This window comes from Macaca thibetana, chromosome 10 (genome assembly GCF_024542745.1).
Source record: "Macaca thibetana thibetana isolate TM-01 chromosome 10, ASM2454274v1, whole genome shotgun sequence".
Classification (NCBI taxonomy): Eukaryota; Metazoa; Chordata; class Mammalia; order Primates; family Cercopithecidae; genus Macaca; species Macaca thibetana.
This window is the reverse complement of record NC_065587.1, coordinates 1,011,073-1,033,853: the sequence shown is the minus strand read 5'-3', so window position 1 is coordinate 1,033,853 and position 22,781 is coordinate 1,011,073. Positions and strand designations below refer to the sequence as shown.

Here is a 22,781-nt window from a genome sequence, read left to right as displayed (position 1 = left end):
AAAAAAGAATGTATCCCACGAATGCAGGTTTGGCTTAACATCCAGAAACCAATTAATGCATTACATTAATAGAATAAAGGACAAACCACATGATCATCTCAAAAGACACAGGAAAAAACAGAAAATTGCAAGTGTTGGTGGAGATGTGGGGAAATTGGAACCTCGTAAATTGCTGGTGGGAATGTAAAATGATGCAATTGCTTTGGAAATCAGTCCAGCAGCTCCTTAAAATGTTAAACAGGGCTGGGCACAGTGGCTCACGCCTATAATCCCAGCACTTTGAGAGGCCAAGACAGGCAGATCACCTGAGGTCAGCAGTCTGAGAACAGCCTGGCCAACATGGTGAAACCCCATCTCTACTATAAACACAAAAATTAGCCCAGTGTGGTGGCTCATGCCTGTAATCCCAGCTACTCAGGAGGCTGAAGCAGGAGCATCACTTGAACCCAGAAGATGGAGGTTGCAGTGAGCCAACATCACGCCACTGCACTCCAGCCTGGGCGACAAGAGCAAAACTCCATCTCAAAAAAAAAAAATCATCTGTACCCACACACCCTCACATCTGTACACACCCACACACAATTTTGTTCTCCCAGGTGAATGATTCAACAGCCAGCTCCAGACTTCATATGATGTTACCCTCCCATATTTCAGCATATATCTCTAAAATAGAAGGGTTCTAAACAAAGATAACCACAATATCACTAGCAAACCTAACACTTTTATTAAACAACTGTTCCTGTCATCAGCTATCTTGTCAATGGTCAGATTTCCCCAGTCGTCTCATATATTGGATCAAATCGGGATCCAAACGTTGTCTACACATTCCAGCCAAATCTTTACGGAGACCCCAATAACTACCCAAATTTTATAAACTCAGTTTCACATTTAAACACAGCTTCTTCAGTTCAGTTTTCTTTTAAAATGTAGATTCTGAATGGCTGGTAGTCTAAGCTCGTCTGGGCCCTGAAGCTCCCCTTGGTTGCAAGTGACATCAGCCCACACCTTCAGGTTGAATAAGTCCATCTTACAATCTAGTTAAGAAAAAACAGCCAGGCCTTTTAAAAATGTTTTTATTCTTTCTTGTCAGGGAGTAGAGAAAGCAGCAACTGTCCTCCAGAATATAGAGCTTATTTATGGTAACATTGTTTATGACAAATTCAGATGCGAGCTAACCCAAATGGCCATCAGAAAGAGCTTGACTAAACAGACTAGGTTACATTCAACCAGTGGAAAACCATGCCACATTTAAAAACAATGAGGTGGCCAGGCACGGTGGCTCATGCCTATAATCCCAGCACTTTAGGAGGCTGAGGCAGGTGGATCACTTGACGTCAGGAGTTCGAGACCAGCCTGGCCAACATGGTGAAACCCCGTCTCTATTAAAATGCAATAATTAGTCGGGTGTGATGGTGGGTGCCCGTAATCCCAGCTACTTGGGATGCTAAGGCAGGGGAATCGCTTGAACCCAGGAGGTAGAGGTTGCAGTGAGCTGAGATCGTGCTGTTGCACTCCAGCCTGGGCGACAGAATAAGACTCTGTCTCAAAATAATAATAATAATAATTTAATTTTAAAAATAAAAAATGAAAACAGTGAGGTCACTCTACCTGTGATAACATGAAAGTGCCAAGCTATGCAGGTGAGTAAAAAATTAAACCGTGTGGGAAAAGCAAACTTGTACACAAATCTTCACAGCAGCGCTATTCACAGTCCCCAAAGTGTAAACAGCCCAAGTGTTCGTCTGCTGATGAATGGATAAGCAAACCGTGGAAGCCCCATGCAACGCAGTGTCCTTCAGTGAAGCTCTGACACCTGATCCAGCCAACGCGCTTTCAACCATCGCACTAGGTGCGGAAGCCGGGCACGAGAGGACCAGTACCGTGCGCTTCCACCCACAGGAGCCGTCCAGAACAGGCAGCGCCACACACTCAAAGTCGATCCGTGTTGCCCAGGGGCCGGGGGCAGAGGAAGGAGGAGGGACTGCTGATGGGACGGGTGTCCTTTGGAGGTGATTAAAAGATTCCAAAATGGACTGTGATGATGGTTACACAGCTCTGAGAATGTACTAAAAACCACTGAGTTGTGTGCCTTAGATGGATGAATTTTCTCATGCCAATGATCTCTCAGTAAGGCTGGAAGGACGCAGACCTGGTCAGCTAGGAGGAGGGCCTGGTCCTTGCTAAATTGGGCAGAGTCCATGGAGTCCGTTGGCCCAACCCAGCCTCTCTGTGCAGCCCTGGGGTCTGGCTCCTGCTGCTGCACCCCAGGAGCTGCCGCCTCTCCCCAGCCAGGGCTCCAGGCCTGCTCTTCTCTGGGCTGAGCATCACCTTTGCCAGGGGAAGGTCAAAGCACCTGGACCCCAGCACCCCAAGGGCCTTCACAGGCCTCTTCCGGGTCCCACCTCTCAGTGAGCGCCGCGGGTGAGCACCCCTGGGCCTGAGGGCTGGGCATCCCCCAGGTGTGCCAGGGGTTCTCCGTGTAGGGCTGTGAGCAGAGTGAGAGGAGCCTGCTGGCGTCCCCACCAGCCCCCAGCCTGGGCACCCGACCCAGGGAGCCCGGCTCCCAGAGTCAGGGGCACTGATTAATATTGGCACAGGCAGCAGAGAGCTGCTGAACCCTTCTGAACACGGGGCAGGGGAGAAAGTTGAAGCATCTGCTATCTATCAATCAAAACGAATTTACTGTTGCTCTAAGGATGGCCGCTGTAACAGGCCGCAGCCAACAGGTCACACGGTGTGATTTGTGCACGGGAAGCCAGTGCTCACGCCGGGTGCAGAAGATTCGAAACCCCGAGGGGACCCGCTGCTCCACGGAACCCGATAGAAAGCTCAAGGAAGGCCGGGCTTCAGGGGTCACAGGCCGGTGCTGGAGCTGCTCACACGGGCGGTGCTCCAGGGAGCCCTGGGAGGAGCCGTCAGCCCAGGCAGTGGGTGCAGATGGGCTCCGCCTTCACCGGCTCCGCCCAGCCCCTGGGTCGCCACCACAGCCCCGGCCGAGACGCGCAGATGCCAAGCCACACTCGCCCTTAACTCACATCCTCACTACAACGTAGTTGTCGAGTAAATGCTCTCCATGGGTTAAAAATATAAGTAGAGACAGCCAGGGCGGTGGCTCACGCCTGTAATCCCAGCACTTTGGGAGGCTGAGGCAGGTGGATCGTGAGGTCAGGAGATCGAGACCATCCTGACTAACTCGGTGAAACTCCATATCTACTAAAAATACATAAAACTAGCTGGGCGTGGTGGCGGCACCTGTAATCCCAGCTACTGGGGAGGCTGAGGCAGGAGAATGGCATGAACCCAGGAGGCGGAGCTTGCAGTGAGCCGAGATCGTGCCACTGCACTCCAGCCCGGCGACAGAGCGAGACTCTGTCTCAAAAAAAAAAATACATATATATATGTAGAGATATGAATGTCAATTCTTATGACACTTATTTATTCATGAAACCAATGGCTTAGAGGCCAGAAATTCAGTCCCTGGGTTGACACCAAACCCCACTGTTGACTTTTCCTGCTGAATGGAGGAGCTGGGAGAAGCCTGCCTCCAGCTGGAGCCTCACACCTGTGTCCACCTGGCAGGCCCCCACCCAGGCAGGGACAGGCCACTGGGCAGGAGGCACTGGGGCATTGCTGGGGCTCAGGACACTTACAGGATGAGTGAAGGAGGAGGAGAGGGAAGAAGGCAGAGAGGACCACCTCAGCCACTCTGACCTTGCGTCCTGGCCATGCCTGGGTTCTTAGAGGCAGGAGCTGGGGGGCCACAGGGCTGGGGGCCACAACCTCTTTCAGCTGCTGCCACCCTCCTTGGCAACGAACCCCAAAGCCCCCCTCACCTTGCGGGTGCCACCCACAGGCCTGGCGCAGGTTCCACATGATCCGTGTCAGTGTTTCCCACACAGGGCCAAGAATTACCAGGAAGCCACTATCATGGCCCAGCTGCATCCATCAGCCACCATTCACCTCATTCTGGCCCCAGCTAATCATGTCAGGGTGGGGAGAAGCCCAGGAAGCCGGCTCCCCACAAGCCCCTGGCTCAGCCCCACAGCCTGACTGCATCATCTGAGCCCTTGGTCCTGGCCTGCCCTGACCCTCCTATCCCCAGGCCTGTTTCCAGCCTCCAGTATCTGAAAACAGAAAAGGACAGCACCCTGCCCAGGGGCTTCCCTCATGACGGCCCCTGTGGGGACTGAGGCCACCCCATTGCAGGTGGGCCTGTGCCAGCTGCACCTGAGGCAGGGTTGGGAGGAAATGACCACCCAGGTCAGCCAAGCCAAATGGGAACAGGATGCGGAGGAGCCCAGGGGGCCCGTGGCCTGCAGCCACCCCCACAGCAGCACGCCCAGGGCCGGGTGCATGGGGACCCCAGGCCCTCAGGGGAGAGCTGGACCTGAGTCCATAGTGGGCACGGGAACCAAACCAACCGGACTGCTGGACAGGGGCCTTCCAGCCCCATTGACCAGCCCCGTGGCCAAATGGACATCAAAGCAGGAGTGCCGCATGTCCACCAAGAGCCAGAGCGGGAGGCTGGCACAGCCCTCAGGCAGGTGTGGGCACGCAGCCCCAACCTCAGCAAGGTCTTGCCTTTTTTTTTTTTTTTTTAGTCTAATTAAAGGTTGATCAATTTTGTTTATCTTTTCAAAAAGCTAACTTTTTGTTTTGTTGATTCTTTGTCTTGTTTTCTAGTCTCTATTTTGTTTAGTTCTATCTCGATCTTTATGATTTCCTTCCTCCTATTAATTTGGGGTTTGGTTCATTCTTGCTTTTCAATTTCTTTGATACGCACTGTTAGGCTGTTTACTTGAAGTCTTTCTATCTTTATATATATAAAGTGTATCTCTTTATCTATCTAGATAGATAGATAGATGATAGATAGATAGATACAAAAAGACAGGGACTCACTCTGTCAAACAAGCTGGAGTGCAGCGGTACAATCATGGCTACCTGCAGCCTCGAACTCCTGGGCTCAGGTGCTCCTCCCCACTCAGCCTCCCAAATAACTAGGACCACAAGCACATGGCACCACGCCCAGCTAATTTTTGTATTTTTAGTAGAGACAGAGTTTCATTATGTTGGCCAGGCTGGTCTTAAACTCCTGACCTCGTGATCCACCCGCCTCGGCCTCCCAAACTGCTGGGATTACAGGCATGAGCCACCATGCCCAGCCCTGACTGTGCATTTTCCAGTAGCTTGTCTTTGAGCTCATCGATTCTTTCCTCTGCTTGACCCATTCTGCGGTTGAGAGCCTCTATCAATTTTCCAGTTCAGCAGATGTTTTTCTCAGTTCCAATATTTCTGTTTGATTTTTTAATTTCAATATCTTTGTTAAAATTCTCTGACAAGTCTCTGAATTGATTTTCTGGGTTGTCTTGGAGATCACTGAGTTTCCCCACAACTGCTATTTTGGATTCTTGATCAGAGGCTCACATGTGGCTATCTCATTAGGCACGAGATACTTCGTCCCATTAAGTGGTTCGTAGTTCCCCGTTTGCTTGTTTCTTGTGAATGCACATCTATGTCTTTGCATTGAAGGATTAGTTATTTATTCCAGTCTTCTCTGTCTGGCTTGCTTTGGTTTTTACTGGATATGTTTGTTTAGAGATTCTTTGCAATGTACCTGTTGAATTTTTTTTTTTTTTTTTTTTTTCTGCTAGGTTGCTGCCTCCTTCTTCGGCACTAGAGGGCAACATAAGCCCAGGTTTTGCTCAGCTCCAATAAAGGATCAGAGTGAGGCTTCCCGTCCCAAATCGGGGAGGTCCCACAGGTGGATACCCCGGCAGTGTGGGAAGACTGGCGGGAGGTCTGCCCAGGGAACCTATGGACTGTGCCTCCTGCCGTGTAGCTCAACAGGCTGACTTGGTGCCTCCTTTGGCTGCATTACAGGGCAGCTTTTAGGGCTGGAGATGCTAGTCCCACCTCTTCCCTTTGTCTCTGGCTGGCCTCAGGGGTATTTCTCCTTTAAGCATTCTGAATGCTTCCCTTGGGTTGAAACAGAACAAGTCTCCTGCCAGGGAGCCCAAGATAGCAGGGAAGCTGGTAGTCCACCTTAATCTCATTTTTCCAGTGCAGAAGCCGTGAGTCAGGGGAGATGTGCCCATGCTTGGTGCAGGTAGACTGGGCAAAAGGGACATCATAGATAGAGAATTCCAGTTCTCTTACTGCTTGCTCAGAGTTTATTCACTTCTCTGTGGCCCTGGGAACTGTCTGTCTTCGTATCTGAGTTCTGGGATGTTGCTGGAGATTATCTTGGTGCTGAATATTTGTCTTGGATTTTCTGTGGCAGAGAGTGAAGCCAACTGGCTTCTGTGCTGCCGTCTTGGAACTAACCATCTCCTCAATGTTTTTTTCATTTGCTTTTAATTCTAGGTGATAATAACAACTGAACTCCATAAACCAGCAGGTGCCACATGTGGGTGCATTTGCCACATATTGATCCTCCAAGGTGGGGGTTGGTTAACCCACCCTGGGCTCTACTTCCCACCCCCACCTGGCTATCCCGTGGGGGTTGCTGAGCCCCAGAACCTGGCTGTCCTCACCTGTACAACAGGAGGGGGTGGGGAGTCAGAGGAGGCAGGGGGGCCCTGGAGGGTCTTGGTGCTTCAGGGTGGGAGTCCCCACAGCTGGGCTGATGTTAAAACTCAGGCAAGGGACCAACAAGAGATGTGTTTCATTTGCAACAGGAGAAACACTGTCATGAGATAAGGTAGAGCTGCATTAAGAGTCGGTGAGCAGAACATTGTAAGTGAATCATAATTTCATGAAATATCCACGCAGGACACTTTGGAATCATCGCAGCCTCTCTGAGCAGCCCGCCCTCCCGCTGACAAGGCCCACGACAGCCTCAGAAACGGGAAAACAGATCGACTTTCTCCAAACTGCTCACGCCCCAAGCTAGGAAGGAGCAGCTTAACTTTGAGCCAATTCCAGAAGCAAACAGTGCTGGGTTTAGGGAAGGCGGAGCCAGACTCCATGTGAGGGCGTCAGATGCCAACCCTGCACAGTTGGGTGGGGGGCTGTGCCCAGGAGGAGCAGGTGCGGGGGACAAGGCCAGCTGGACACATCTGAGCGGGAAGCTGGGATCCCACGCTGGATACGGAGCCCCCTGCCTGCACCCAAGACCCCACCAGCCAGTCATCGTGCAGACTCCAGACCCCCAACAGCCAGTCATCATGCCGACTCCAGACCCCCACCAGCCAGTCATCGTGCCGACTCCAGACCCCCACCAGCCAGTCATCGTGCCGACTCCAGACCCCCACCAGCCAGTCATCGTGCCGACTCCAGACCCCCACCAGCCAGTCAACCCAGGGAGGTGAGCATGACTCAGTGGGCGCCCCCACAGTGGGTCAGCTTCGCTAGGGCACAGCCCGGGAACCCAGGGAAAGTGAATTGCTGTGCTCTATTTTAAAGGCCTTTTCACATCAGCGTACTAAGCTCCTCCTCATTCTTTTTAACCCACTGCCAAGGGTTTTCCAGCCAAGGCAGGGCCGAGTGGTGTCAGAACAGGAGGCCACACTGTGAACTTGATTCCCAAACATGGCGGCTTCGTGCCCTGAGTGTTCCGGGTCTCAGCTGCCCACCTCGAGGTGCTCCTCTGGGGCCTGGGAAGAGGTCCTAGCCAGGTGGGGAGGCTGCAGGGAAGTCAGTGGGGTGGGGGCGGTGTGGGCAGCCCCCAGCCCCAGCCAGCTCCGGTCCTGGTGGTCTTGGGCCAGAATGGATCTGTTCATGAGGTGGGCGCCAGGCCCGTGGGCTCAGGGAGATGTCAAAGCCTCTGGTTTTGGTGGGAAAGGTAGGGGACCTCTTGCTCCCTCCTCCTCCTGAAAAGCCAAGACGCACCAACCTCCCGAACCTACACTCCCACCCTCCCCACACTGAAGCGGAGTGCACCGCCCTGGAGGACTGAGGACCGTGGCCAGGGCGCGCCCTGGGAGAGACAACCCTGGAGAGCAAGACCGGACGGCGGGCGAGTCCGGGATCTGCGTCTGAGCCGCTGGGAACCCCTGAGCGCCGTCCACGGAGCTGAGGAAGGGGTTCCCCGACGGGATGAGAGCCGTCTACACAGCGCGCTTCCTCTTCTCTCGTTAGCGCCGCGGAACCAGCCTCTGGTTCTGCACCTCGGCTCTGGGAGCAGCGCCCGGCTTTGATGAGCGCTACCCCGGGACTGCCCAGCCTTTGCTCCGCTGGCCCCGCCAGGCCCGGCTCCGCGAAGCCCCCCGTGTCCAGCCCAAGGCCCCGATTCCGCAAGGACAGGGCCCTGGGGCAGCATTGGAGCAGGGCGCGGAGGCCAGTCCTCCGAGCATGAGGTCATTGCAGGTTTTGAGAAAAAAAACAGCGACCCCGCCCCCTCTAGAACGCGGTACCTTGTTTAAGGAAGCTCCTGGGCCTTCAGGGAGTCCCGCCAGCTCCTCGGCACACCCCTTCCCTCCCTCCCCCGCACCACCGCCTCCCTGGGAGCCTCCCCTCGGGCTGCGCTTTCCGCCAAACACCGGGAGGTCTTCCAGGAGCCTGCCCAGTCCCCACAGCAGCCCAGAGACGCGCACCCCCACCTGTACCTGCCAAGCCCTCAGAGACGGCGCCTGGACACGCCCCGCATGGGAGGAGCTCCGCCTCAGCACCCCTGCAAGTGGCACAACCCTGAAAACCTGTGAGAGGCCTCTGAGCAGCCCAGAAAGTGGCTGGAAGACGCACAGCAGCTCACCCCTCTGTAAGGGCAAGGACCAGACAACACGCTGAGCCCTGCTTTTGCAGAGGGGCGACGCTCCAGGCCAGGCGCGCTCGGCAGGTGCCAATCCTATTTCACACCTTTGTGTTTACATCATCTTATTTTGCATTTTATGTCTAATTAATAATATGCAGCTGGCCAGGTGCAGTGGTTCGAGCCTGTAATCCCAGCACTTTGGGAGGCTGAGGCAGGTGGATCACTTGAGGGCAGGAGTTTGGGACCAGCCTGGGCAACATAGCAAAACCCCATTGCCAATAAAAATACAAAAATTAGCCAGCCGTGGTGGCAGGCATCTGCAGTCCCAGCTACTCCGGAAGCTGAGGCAGGAGAATCACTTGAACCCAGGAGGCGGAGGTGGCAGTGAGCTATCGAGCCACTGCACTCCAGCCAGGGCAACAGAGAGAGACTGTCTCAAAAAAAAAAAAAAAATTGATATGCAGTTGACCACATATTATGTGGTCAGTCCAGGCAGTACCGCTCCCCCCCCCACCTCAGCCCTCTGTCCCTACAGCTCCAGGCCCTCCCCAGCGCCTCCCCTGGACAAGACATGATGCCCAGAGGGTGAAAATCCACCAAGGTTAAGCCAGAAACAAAAAGCTCAAAGCTTCAGCATCTGCCTCCGCTCAGACCCATACTTAGAAAGCAGATTCCGCTCGACAGCACCATGAGGCTGTGGGTGGGAAAGAGAAGGGACACAAACTGCACCCGCCCTTAGCTGGGCCTCTCAGCAGCCCTGAGTGCTCCTGGGCTCCACCTGGCTCCTGCATCCGATTCCCTTCTGCGTGGGCGGTGGGTGATTCTGGGGGCCACCAGCTGCTGGCGGTGGGGAGGGGCCTGCCGGGCGGGGCTGGCTGTGGGAAGGAGAGCTACGACAGATAGGAAGCACCTGCCAGATGCAGGACAGAAACTATCTAAGGAAAGCTTTATTTCCAAGTTTATTTTTATTTATTTATTTTTTTTTTTGAGACGGAGTCTCGCTCTGCCGCCCAGGCTGGAGTGCAGTGGCCGGATCTCAGCTCACTGCAAGCTCCGCCTCCTGGGTTGACGCCATTCTCCTGCCTCAGCCTCCCGAGTGGCTGGGACTACAGGCGCCCGCCACCTCGCCCGGCTAATTTTTTGTATTTTTTTAGTAGAGACAGGGTTTCACCGTATCAGCCAGGATGGTCTCGATCTCCTTACCTCGTGATCCGCCCGTCTCGGCCTCCCAAAGTGCTGGGATTACAGGCTTGAGCCACCGTGCCCGGCCTATTTCCAAGTTTCTATGGAGATGTTACCAACGGTGTAGGCTTAAAAAGCATTTAAAACTTTTATGTAATTAAAATTTTAAAATAAAATATGATCAGGTGAAATAATACATACTGCCATCCCATAACAATTTTTAAGATAAAGGCGTGTCCCCGCCCCTCGCAGTCAGCACCCTACCTGTCCTCGGGGCTCACCCAGCCGTCTAGGGCTGTAGGAATAAAATGGCCACACCGTCCAAATCTTGACTTTATTTTTAATATAAAAAATGCAAATTTGGAAACCCACCCTACTTTCCCCAACATAATGCTTTACCTCTTAAAAATAAAAATAAAGTACTAATTCTATATACATCACATGTACCATACAAAAATGTATCCAAAGTTTCTATTGCTACCAAAGTGTTCTAAATTAAAACAAGTTACAGAAAGCCCCTCATTGTAAACAAAAGATTACAAGTTATAAAATCAAAGTACACACAGGCCAGAGTCATTTATACAACGCAATGCATTCTGCTCCCAAGCCGAGTTGAATTTTTATGTGCCTGTATAAAAATGCATATCAATATACCTTTGCAAATGTATTTTTCATTATAAAGCAAATGAATACACTTTCTACAATAAATAATCCGCTGGGAGGCACACCTGCGGGGTGGAGGCGGGCGGGACGGCGGGCGCGGGCAGCGGGCGTTTTTGGTGATCTGCAAGTGATGTGCACAGCATAACTTTATTCTCCCCTTTCCACAAAGTACCATTCAAAATAATGTCCTTTTCTTTCTTAAAATACACATTTGTCATTGTAAATTTACATCCCGTCTTATTAAATAAGTGGTACTCTGTGTAAAGAGGATGATTTACAAAATTATTAAACATTCAAAAGTCTTTAAGAAAAAGCTACATGTCAAAGACAGTGACGCCAGCAGCACGGCCCGGGGTCGTGTGACAGACGCACTGTGCTGCCCGGACGCGCCCACCCCACTCACAGCGCCCAGACGGAGATGGGTTCCTAGAAAACGTGGAAATAAAACCTCCCCCTCCCTGGGGAAAAAGAATTAAAGAGCTACAACTAAAAACCAGAATAAGTTAAGTTTTGAACAATATACAAACATGTACAGCTTATCAACACTATGGACAAGACCCGTGCTGGCAGCCGGGCCGTCAGTCAATGTCACTGAGGTCGCTGGTTGGCTCCCCGTGGACGCGGCTCAGGTGGTTCATAGCGCGGTCAAAAGCGATCCGCACGGCCTTCCGGATGCTGGAGTTCCTCCCTTCCATCATCTTTAACTTGTCTATAGTTTCGTCGATACCAAGGGGAACCATTTTGGACTTAGGAAGCCACTGCCTTTTTAAAAGGAAAAACATGGGGAAATCATTGCTTGCATGTGGTGCTTCAACGTGCTCCATGTAATCATCTAACACATCCACTGCCCTCTGATAGAAAGGGACCCTGCTCAGCACCACCAAGACAGCTGGGCCCTGTGTAGGGACAGGCCCGAGGCCAGGGGTGCACCCCTCCCTTCCCCTCCCTTCCCCTCCCTGGCTTGGGGATATGGGGAGCTAAGTAAGGCAGAAAAACCATCACCTCCTCCTCCACCTCCAAAACGTTCCCAGTGCCTGCCGAGTGACAAGACATGCACACACGAAGCCCAGAGCCAGGGTGGGCCCCGGAGCAGGGGCCGGTGGTTGGGGAGACCCCATCAAAGGGGCCCTCGATGGACAAGGTGTGGGCCTCGCTCAGGGCCTGACAAGGAGCAACGGCCGTGTGGCCAAAGAGGCAGAGGTCGGGGCAATGAAGAGAAAGACGGTAGGGATGCCTGTGTTGCCAGCCATGCTCCAGGCACACCATACGCAGGTGGCCCTGAGCCTCTGCGCCAGGTCCCCAGAGCAGCCAGCTCCACGGGGAACCAGGAAGCACCTGCCTGGGCCACGTGCGCAGGGCACAGCTGGGGCTACATCTCTTCCCAGAGGCATGTGCTGCCAGTGCGTCCCACACAGAGGCGTCCTGGGGTCTGAACCCTGGCACATCAGAGTCCCAGGCACTGTGCGAAAAAGCAGCCCAGGGCACAGGGGGAGCCTCCTGTGATGGGATAGACGTCTGAGCAGAGCTGGGTGACGCCAGGACGGAAGGCTCTAAGCACAGGGCCAGAGGCCAAGCCCGGTCGGGGGCCGTGTCCTGCAGCACAGGGGTCCAGGAGCCCAGCAGTGGGACCCCCAACACTATAGCCGACACGGGTAAGGAATAGAGAAGAGATAGCCCGGGCCAATGGGCTCAGGTGAGAGTGAAACAAAGCCATCAGACAGAGACAGACCCTGTGCTCAGTGCCCATCCCACAGTCCCAGCAGGGGTGCTGGGCAGTGCCCTTCTCCACCAGGCAAACAGCAGAGCACCCACCTCCAACTTTAGCTCTGCCAGGGCCCAGCAGATAAAGAGGCTGCTCACCACAGGGACACTCGGGTCACCAAGCCCACGGCCCCCACACAACCACCCCAGCCGGTCCCCGGAGTCTAAGGCCTCCTGACTCACCAACTTCTCTTATTATCAAAAAAGAGAACGAGGAACAGCTTCTCGTCGGACTTGGTCTGCATGTGCTCCCCAATCTTCAGCACGTCTAGGGGTGGGGCCGGGATGGTGACGCCATTGTGGTGGCCAGGCACGCGCGGCATCTTCGGGTCAATGATCTGCACGAGAAGGACCCACTGAGGTCACTGTGAGGCTCACACCCACAGACGACTGCACCTGTCACCGCACCACCCCCACCCCCCCCCAGCTGTGTGAGCCTCCTCGGACCACCCCCACCCCCCAGCTGTGTGAGCCTCCTCGGACCACCCCCACCCCCCAGCTGTGTGAGCCTCCTCGGGACCCACAGGTGCTGGGGCCCTGGGCACCACGAGAGCCATACTCACCAGTGCCGGGTAGGAGGGGTAGCCGCTGCACTTGGCCCACACCACCTTCAGGGGCTCCAGCACTGAGGCGGCAGCATCGGTGGAGATCCACATGCTGTTCTGGCCAACTTCTGCGGAGAGAGGCACGGCGTCAGCAGGACAGAGGGGGCGTGCCCTGCCCCCCAACAAAAGGTACACAGCAACAGGGTGGGGTCTCCGGAGCACAGCCCAGTTCCCAGGCCTTTCTCACCCACCCCCGGCAGCACCACTGCCTCTCTTGTGGAGTCCAGGCCCCTGCATCCCCCCCGTCCCTGCAGCCCACCTGGGGACCCACCAGCCTCCCCCGGACCCAGAGAATTTTCTGCCCTCCGGGCTGGAAGGCTCTGACTCCAGGTGCCCAGCACAGTCCCTTCTGAGACCTCCTTGCCCCAAGGACGGGGCTCCCAGCGTGCTCCTGCCTCATTTATGCAGCTGACACCCCAAATCCGAAACCAAAGTCCTGGCTCCCCCTCCGCCAGACCAGCTCCCTGCTGTCCCTCCCACCGGGGGGGTCTCCGTCCTGATGCCCCCTCACAGCATGGCTGCCTTCCACAGTGAGGGCCGTGCCAACCCCAAACCCCAGGGCCTCCCCCTCTCCCAGGAGCCTGAAGCTGGGGGCACCCCCTCTGCAGTCAGTCCCCTGTGCAGCCACAAATGACCACTGAACCTCAACAACCCCAGACAGCCTTGACAGTGCCCGGCAGCCAGGAGCCACACAGAGCTGGACGTTCCACAGGGAAACGAAGGCAGGATGGAGGAGGCGCCACCTCCACAGGCACCCCAGCAGGGCTGCAGCCCAGAGCCCCTCGGCGTATGATGAACCCCTCCCCAGGAGGCTGGCCAGGGTGGGGCTCCACACAGGGCACCGTGCTCCCTGAGCCAGAGTCCAGTCCCCAGCAGTCGAGCCCTAAGACGCTAACCGGGAGGTGTGGAGAGCCACGGACGCAGGTCCGGGCGACTCACCGGCTGCGATCCTGGCCGCCTTGGCGTAATTCCCATTCTCGATGCAGGAGATCAGCTCACTGCGGTCCTCCAGCGTGTGCCTTCGCACAAGAGCCGGTTTGCCCCGCCCACATTTGGGCACACTAAAGCTTTGGGAGGAAGAGCAGAGGGAGTCAGGTGTCCCACCCCTGGCTTCAGCCTCACTCAGGTTTCGTCCCGTGGGCTGCCCGCCACCAAGCTGGCCACGCGTCCTGCCTGACACCCCTGCAGCCAGGCAGGCCTGTGGGTGCACAGGTCTGGAGGGAGTGAGCCTGTGGCAGGGGGTACTCAGGAGGCCAATGAGACAGGCAGGGCTGTGCTCACTGCCAGATTCTGGGAGGAAAAGATCAAGTATAAACTTAATTGCAGTTTCTAAAATTGCATTCCTATTTCACGTTGTGTTTTTCCTACTTCTGCTTGAATTCTACAAAGCAGATTGATATGCAGCACGGGAAACCACCCACAAGAGCAGAGCACACATGAATCCCAGGCCAGAATTTTTCAGAGGGCACTAAGATGGGAGCTGGAACGTCCTGGTCTCCAGGACAGCCAGGCAGGGCGGGTGGCTCGGGAGCTGCGTGGCAGGAAGTGCGGGGCCGCGGTGCCCACCTCGAGTCGCAGAGCGGGCTGTTGCTGGAGGAGATGCTGGACTCGGAGGCGCAGCGTCGTCGGGGTGTGGCTTTCCTCCCCAGGCCGCCGCCTGGCTCCTGCTCGCTCCTCGTACCCCCAAAGCCGTTGGTGAGACCTGGAACACAGGCAGGCCAGCCCTGAGCTCAGCGCAACCAGGGCGCGCCCAAGCAAGACTCAACTAGGTTTCACTTGGGACACATCTTACAAGGAACGTTTCACAGACAGGTAAGACAGCATCTTCCTCTCCACTCCCAGAGCACAGTCCTTACAGTAACAAACACCAAAGTTACTCGTTAAATGAAATCAATGTAACACATTGCAGTCAGCTCTGACCACAGTAGTTTGCTGAGCACCGTGAAGATGCTCCCCTTGACAAGCCCAGGTCTTTAAACAGGTTCTGTGAAGGCGAAGAAAGGATGCCGTGAGCCTGCCACAGGAGCAGATGTGCAACCTGTGAGTGCAAACACGGGGGTGGCCTGTCCACGTGGGCACACGCCGCATCGGGACGGACCCTTCACCAGGCTGAAAGGGTCACCAAAGACACAAAATCGTGTTCACAGGAGCAGAGTTCCAGGGAACAGGAAATCAGGTTTTAAAAAGAAAAAACCTTGGTTCAAAAGACAAGTGTTAACATGAAGTCAAAAATGCTGACGAAACACTTTAAAACAGAGAATCCGGGGCCATGGCCGTGTCTGAGTGTCTCCGGCCTCACTCACTATGAAGCTGCAATCACTGGCATTCAAGTATTATACACAGCTACACAAAACACAGTCTACAATTCCATCATCTCAACATTTGAAAAATAAGGCATATCTCAGTCTTTTCCCCCTAAAAAGGCCTGACTTTATGTCAGTCAACAGGAAACAACACATGTGCCCAAGGTCCCCCCCATGAGATCCCCCACGGGAGTCACAACGGGGGACGATGTTCCCGCCAGGGCAGCCTCTGGGTGTGAGAGCTGAAGCGGTGTGTAAATTTTTTTTTTTTTTTTTGAGACGGAGTCTCGCTATGTCACCCAGGCTGGAGTGTAGTGGCGCGATCTCAGCTCACTGCAAGCTCCGCCTCCCGGGTTCACGCCACTCTCCTGCCTCAGCCTCCCGAGAAGCTGGGACTACAGACGCCTGACACCACGCCCGGCTAGTTTTTTGTATTTTTAGTAGAGACGGGGTTTCACCGTGTTAGCCAGGATGGCCTCCATCTCCTGACCTCGTGATCCGCCCGTCTCAGCCTCCCAAAGTGCTGGGATTACAGGCGTAAACCATCGCACCCAGCTGTGTGAATTTTTTTTATCCAAAAAGAACCCCATTTTCTTGCCTACCTCATCCTTAAAAATTTTTAAATCTATTTCCAAAGGAAACTGTGTAAATTTGTAAATAAAGCATTAATGTAGAATTTTTTTTTTGGAAACGATGTCTTGCTCTGTCACCCAGGATGGAGTGCAATGGACTCCACAGCTCACTGCAACCTCGACCTCCTGGGCTCAAGTGATCCTCCTGCCTCAGCCTCCCGAGTGGCTGGGAGACATGTTTCAAAGGGAATGGCTGGACTGTGGGGTTTTCCATCTGATTCGAACGCTTCCCGTCTGTTCTCAATGAGCACGACTGACTGAAACAGAGGGGCTAAATCAACCTCGGTGAACAGCTCAGAAGGAAATGCGCAGACTAGGAGGGCACCGTGCTGCCCTCCACAGACTCAAGTCAGACACTCGCTCTGTGTCTGCTGGACTGGAATGTACCGTGAGCTCCAAACGAAGCTCTGTGTTTCTCATTTTAACCTCGGTCATTTTAAGGCAGGAAATACGGCCAGGTGGGGGTGTCATACTCATTTTTGGCAAGGGAACAAATAAACGCAAGAATCTACAGTAGAAGGCCTTGAGCCACATGCTGAGCTGCCCCAGGGCTCCACATCCTCCCCACACTTATCACAGAGCGGCTCAGACCCTGCACACTCAGGCCCTGAAGGTGTCTCAAGAGGGAGTTTAAAGTCCTGTCCTGGCCCCTGAGGACCCCTCAGGAGCAAGGACTCCATCCCTACTCCCACCTGAGTGGGTGAAGGCAGGGGAAGCCCACCTGGCTTGCATCAGCAGTGGACGGATGGAGCCCAGCACCCCTGCCAGCGTTCAGCCCACAGGCCCAGGGACGGGTCTGCCAACGCGTGTGAGCCGTCTCCAGACAGCAGCCACCAGCCTGGCGACCCACACCCCACAGCCAGGCCCCCAGCGCACTTCAGACCCCAGGTACAGGGTGAGCAGACGTGGCCCAGGGCCTGGGTGGGGAGGCTTTGAGTAGTTACTGCTCCGCCGAGCAATGGCCACCTGGGGGGAGACGAGGACCAGTGCAGCCTTCACAAGACTGCCCAGTGACGCCAGCCTGAGGGCCCCAGCACCAGAGCACCCGCAGCTGTGCCGGCACCTGCAGCCCCAACACAGCCAGGCCATGCACAGGCCACTCACTAGCCATGACGGCCCCAGCTCCATGAGCACCACCGCATGGAGTGGGGCCAGGCAGGGGATTAAAACACAAGGCAAGTCCTTAATTCTCAGGAAGAGAAGAATGATAAAATGCCCCTCTTAATTTTCCTAAGCATTCAGTGAGTGCACATATGACGCAAGTACACACAGAGGTTCCGCGTGTCACCCGTGAAAATGTGACAGCCCCCAGGAAGACGTGGGCAGCACGGACAAACCCAGACCAACCAAGACGCCACCCAGCGAGAGGCCTGGTGGGGGCGCGATGGCCGCAGGGCCTGACAGGCAGTTCGGGAGCTACAGCAGTGCAGGGTCACCCCAGAGGCCAGACCAGGCCACAGACACGGCCCGGGAGGCTCTGCGGCCACTGCCTGGAGTCCCCAGAACCTCAGGGGAGCTTCGAGGTGGCCTGTGCTGCCCAGACCCTCCCAGCCTCCACCTGGGCCACCAGAAAATAATCGAAGACAGCTATGGTTCTGAGATCTCTCCATCTCAGCCCTGCCAACTCCCGCCCTGTGAGGCTCTTCCGGCCAGCTGGGAAATGTCCATCATGACGCGCACCCTCGGCACCCCTGCAAGGACCTCAGCCCAGAACATTCTGAAGCCCAGGCCAGCCTTGAGGTGGGAGCCAACGTGGGGAACCCAGGGCCTGAGGTCTGCAGAGAGGGGTGCCTGGTCCATGAGGCATTTGCAAACTGCAAGCACTGACATCGGGCCCAAGTCTCTAAATTGTGTATACAGCAGGGGGCAACTTTCAGCAACTTTTTCAGCACGAGGTGTTTTTTTAATGCTGAAAGTAAAGCTAGTGATCGTGCAAAATACATTAAAAGAGGCGGCGGCTGCCAGGGAAGGGCCACTGTCCCGTCAACACAGGAGCTGCACAAATTCCCACAGTGGCCAGGGTCTGCCCACCCTCAAGGGGCCTTCCCAGTGACTTCCTAGGAGGCCAAAGACTGAACACAGAAACGTCCCTCTCTGCTCCCAAAGGAGATGGCACAAAGGAGATGACGCAAAGGTGTCCCACAGCCCAGTCAAGCGTGGTCCCTGGAAGCCTGCCTGTCACCAGGTATATCCACAGCACACCTGTAACTGCCCTGGGAGGTCCCCAAAGGGTCTTCTGAGAGACTGCAGGCCACGGCAGCTGGGACATCGCCCCTCCCCACAGGCAAGAGAAGCCCCAGGGCCCACCTGGGGAGGCGGAGGCCTGCAGGTCTGACTGATGGGCCATAGTCTCCTCTAGCCTCAGGTTCCCAGCCCCTAACCCATATGGACACCACAAATCCTCCAGGCCACAGGTACAAGAACACCAGGCCCTGATCAGTGGCTGCCGAGACGCCTGAGGGCAGGGAGCCATGGGAACACATCCCCACAGCCCAGGATACAAGCCCGCCCCTGCCCACCCCTGCCACCAGCACCCAAGCTGCCGCCTCGGCTTCTCTGGCTCATAGGAAGCTTGGCTGTATGAAGCAGGTGGGCTGAGCCTGCACCCCGAAGACCTGAGCCCTGAGGGCCCCACCCAGTGGCAAAGGCTCCAGCATCCACGCTGCCCCAGAGGTGGGAGAGCCCATTATCTTCTGTTTTCAGTTTCACTTTTACCGTCGTTAAAAGGAGAGCATTTTTGGTGCATTTTTCAACCTCTCAATAAAAACACACACAGAAGAAGAGTCCAACAGCACTCTGCTCTCGCTGGGACCCGCTCGTGATAACACAGCCGGGACGGTCAGAGACAGACCCAAAGCCCAGGCCAGACGCCTGCACAAGACTTGCTGGGACCTGCTCCATGACAGTGCAGCTGGGGACAGTCAGAGACAGACCCAAGGCCCATCTCGCCGGGACCCGCTCCGTGATGATGCAGCCGGGATGGTCAGAGATAGACCCGAGGCCCAGGCCAGACGCCTGCACAAGATCCCAGGCGTCCAGGGATGCCCCATCCAACGAGCAGGACTTCTCAGTTGGCCGCAGGGACACTCAGCGTGGCAGCCAGCAAGAGATAAACAGCAGCACTGCTCAAGAATCCACTGGGGATTATGGGGAGAAAACAGAGGAAGGGGAAGTAAGGGGAGAAGAAAATCAGGTAGAAAACCCAGAAATAGAGAAGATGCTAGCAAGTGAGTGAGCACGCACTGTCCATGCCACATCCTCAGATGGCGCCGAGCCAAGTTCCTCCATACCCCACGGCACCAACACAGCACAACGCGCCTGGGCATGGCCGCGGCACGCGAACCAAAGGTCACTACGGGATGGCTCCACACGCTCAGGACAGCCTCAGAATGCTGTCCACTGTGTCGTCGGCTGCAGCAGGCTCCCAGCCGGTGCCGGGCTCTCCTCTGCGTCCTTTTGTGACTATCCAGAGGGAAGGCTGAGGCGCCGCGACATCCCACCAGCTCCAAGCGTGCACCGGGCGCCAGCACCATTCCCACTGCCGGGCTGACTTACAGAGGGGGCGGGCTGGGGTGGGGGAGAGCTCCTCCAGGGCTGCTGTTTGTGTTTGTGTTTAGAGGATGTTTGAGCTGATGATTCCAATGGGATCCGCAAGAATTAAGTGAAAGGCAAGATGCAGTGATCTTTGTGTGTTCCAAAACGGCCGCTTAGCAGAACTCCAGTCCAAGTTGAGGTAAGAGAAAATGATTAGGGTCCAAAGAGTGAACTACCCAGCACATTAGTGGTTAAAGTGAGAACCTGGAAAACAGTGAAAAAGCCATTTAGTCTGAATGAAAGGGCAGGACAGCTCAGCCTCCTCCCTGAACCGCCGGAGACACCGAAGACACCTCCGCGCTCTCACGCCCCACCACGTGCACACGGAGACTCTCGCGGCAGGGGCCTCCGAAGGGCGGCGAGTGGACAAAGACACCCCCCGCGGTCTCACACCCCAGCATGTGCACACGGAGACTCGCGGCAGGGGTCTCCGCAAGGGCGGCGAGTGGAACACCGCTTCAGGTGACGGTTCACTGCTGGCGAGCGCGCAGCCGCGGGGGAAGGAAGCCACGAGCCAGGGCCAGCCTCTGGGGCTGGGCCATCGCGGAAGCAGAAGGCCGCTGCACCGCACTCAGGCGGGAGGCCCACAGTGAGTGCTTCGCCTCCGGACCAGCAACCCTGTTCAGCCTGACTCAGAATCGTGCGCGTGCTGGTAAATGCCAGAGCACTCCTTAAAGTTCAGAGCACACAGAAGAATGTTTGGAAAACATCAGAAGGTTCCGAATAATTCCTGTCCTAAGACTGAGAAGAACTGCAGCTCGGAGCAAGAAATCCCCCATGTGCAGAGCACCAGAAGGTTCCGGTGAACCCAAAGCGAGGGCGGATGGTGGGACTGGCACCATTCAGAGCACGCCCAGCCCTCCCCCGGGCACCTGGGCCGCAGCAGTGGAATGCTCCTGCTCCCGAGGGCCTGGTCTTAATGCTGCTGAGGCTCCCCGCTGCTCAGGAGAGAGCTCAGGAACTCGCCGCGCCTCCACGGAAATCCACTGTCACTCGGGAATGAGAGAGCAGAAATCTCCACTTCAGTCAGGACCAAAGGGCACCACAATTCTCAAAAGCCACCATGGGCCACGCTCACTGAAGGTCTGCAGTGAGACTGCTCTACACCACTGTCACCACGGGAATCCCGCACAACACAACACTCCACTCCGGTGCAGGACAGTGGCCTGCAGGGGACACGTGCGCTTCTACAAGGGACATCTGATGCGCGAGCCTGAGCGGTTGCTGAGGACGTGGCCGCCAGCCGGCAAAACCCTGTCCACAGGGGGAGCCACAGCCGGGGCAGGGCCCGGTCGCTGGCGCCCCCTGGTGGAAGCCACCACATGAGCATCCTGCCGAGTGCGGAGGGGAGGCCGCCCCAAACCCCGCCCCGCGGCCAGCAGGGCCTCCACGCACGGAGCCCCACACCTCCGCCACCGACAGACGTGAAACCCCCAGGAAGCGGAGCGCCAGCCGAACTCCAAGTTCTGCGTGCGGAGGGGACGCCCACACCTGCACCGAACCAACCCCTAGTACCCAGCGCACAGCACCCTGACCCGATGCATCGCAGGACTTCCAGGGCGCTTGGAAAACCAGGTCAAAGAGTCTTTCGCCAAAGGTGGCTGAGAAAGGCCAGCGTGGTTAAGAGACATCCCCAAGTCCTGAGTCAAGGGCCACCTATCCTTATTGGTATCTTGTGAAGGATTTCAATAGCCTATTACTTAGAAATCAAAAAAGCTTTTTCAAATTATTTTAAAATGCCAATTTAGTATCAATCCATCAAAGTAAAAGCACATGGGCAGAAAATTTCTACACAATTCATTTATGTGCAAAATTTTCATACAAATCAAAATGACATTTACCGGAAATTACTTTGGCAACAAGAGGCATGACCTGATCGCTGGCAAGGGTGGGAGGTGCCCTTCCTTCCGCACAAAGACCTAAAGACAGCACCTGGTCTCGCCCCCCTCCCCGACGCTTCAGGCCAGAGACCAGCAGAAGGAGCAGGGTCAAGATGTGAAGAGTGGCCTGGGCGGGTCTCGTCCACCACAGCCTTCCGTCTGCGACCGGCCCGGCGAGGCTCCACGACACAGGGCTCACTCGCCGCCCCTCTGGGAAATAAGCAACACCACCCAGCCCCACTCTCTCTCGCTGCCGAAGTGCACGAGGAACCACCGCACACCAGCACAGCCAGAAGAAAACGCGCTTCCCCTTATCTAGGTATAACAGGCAGACAGGACAGCCGGGAACCAAGCCTTGACTTGGGACAAAAACCAGAATGACAAACATGCTCCAAACACGCTTCCAGAAAGGAGACACTGGCAGCCTGACCTGGCACCTCCAGAAGCGCAGCCGGGACTGAACAAGCAAACCAAAGACAGGGGCTCCTCTTAAAAGGACACAAACTCCTCGACTTCCTCTGAGGGGCGGGGAGCAGAGGCTGCAGGAACACAGCTGCCCTCCTCAAATGCTCTCGGCACACACACGGGAACACCCCCGCCGAGTAATTCAACAGAGTTCAGTTACGAAAGCGCAGGAAGAGATGAGAAGCACTTTCCGGTGCTATTTCGGCAGGTCCTAATACCTCATCACATATGTGGCTAACAGGGCCACATAAAACAGTGAGGAAACGTTGCTGAAATCAACTGCAAAGTACCGCATTTACCATGAGGGCAGGTCCTCTCAGAGGCCCAGGAAGGGCCAGGCCCAACCCCGGTGTCCTAGGTCTGTGGGGCTGCAGGAGACCTGACTGAGGGGTGCAGAGTGGAGCTCCCACAAGTGCTGGGAGCGGCCAGTCACCAGTTTACCCAGATGTGCACAGCAAAGTCAAGATGACCAATTAAAACTACACTTGAATTCATTCTCAGTACTTTTTTAAAGATCAGAAGGGGCCAGGTGCAGTGGCTCAGACATGTAATCCCAACACTTTGGGAGTCAGAGGCCAGGAGTTCAAGACCAGCCAGGAGAACACAGTGAGAGCCCATCTCTACCAAAAATTTTCGAATTAGCCGGGAGTGGTGGCGGCACCTGTAGTCCCAGCTACACAGGAGGCTGAGGCAGGAGAATTGCTCGAGCCCAGGAGTTGGAGGCTGCAGTGAGCCACTCACTCTAGCCTGGGTGACAGGGCAAGACTCTGTCTCTCTTAAAAAAAAAAAAAAAAAAAATCAGAGAGGAAGTATGTGCAGAAGACAGGACCAAGGACCACGGACCCCTGGCCCAGGGCAGCCCGGCAAGGCTGCACAATCTCTCGTGGCAAACAGACCCCCCCATGAGGGCGCCGACCTCAGAACCACAATTCAAGGCTTTTGAAAGAAAAAACTGCACTGCTGTCTTCCCTGGAAATTCAGAGAATGCTGCAAAAACAAGCTCG

At 55.4% G+C, this 22,781-nt stretch overlaps 1 protein-coding gene across 12 annotated transcripts in view; it reads right to left on the bottom strand.

Annotated features, from left to right (window-relative positions):
• Window positions 1-10,194: 10,194 nt before the first annotated feature.
• Window positions 10,195-22,781, bottom strand: part of BRD1 (bromodomain containing 1) — a 52,876-nt gene continuing 40,289 nt past the window's right edge. For 9 of the 12 annotated variants that reach the window (XM_050745814.1, XM_050745820.1, XM_050745816.1 and 6 more), the window contains 5 exons: window positions 14,470-14,605; window positions 13,843-13,970; window positions 12,862-12,971; window positions 12,482-12,636; window positions 10,195-11,299 (listed from right to left, as the gene is read on the bottom strand). In XM_050745814.1, the coding sequence (XP_050601771.1) occupies window positions 11,116-11,299; window positions 12,482-12,636; window positions 12,862-12,971; window positions 13,843-13,970; window positions 14,470-14,605 (713 nt within the window). In that variant the 3' untranslated portion in view covers window positions 10,195-11,115. Of the gene's footprint in view, window positions 11,300-12,481; window positions 12,637-12,861; window positions 12,972-13,842; window positions 13,971-14,004; window positions 14,606-22,781 lie in introns of those variants that run through there. The other 3 variants (XR_007717183.1, XM_050745817.1, XM_050745823.1) reach the window with 3 other exon arrangements.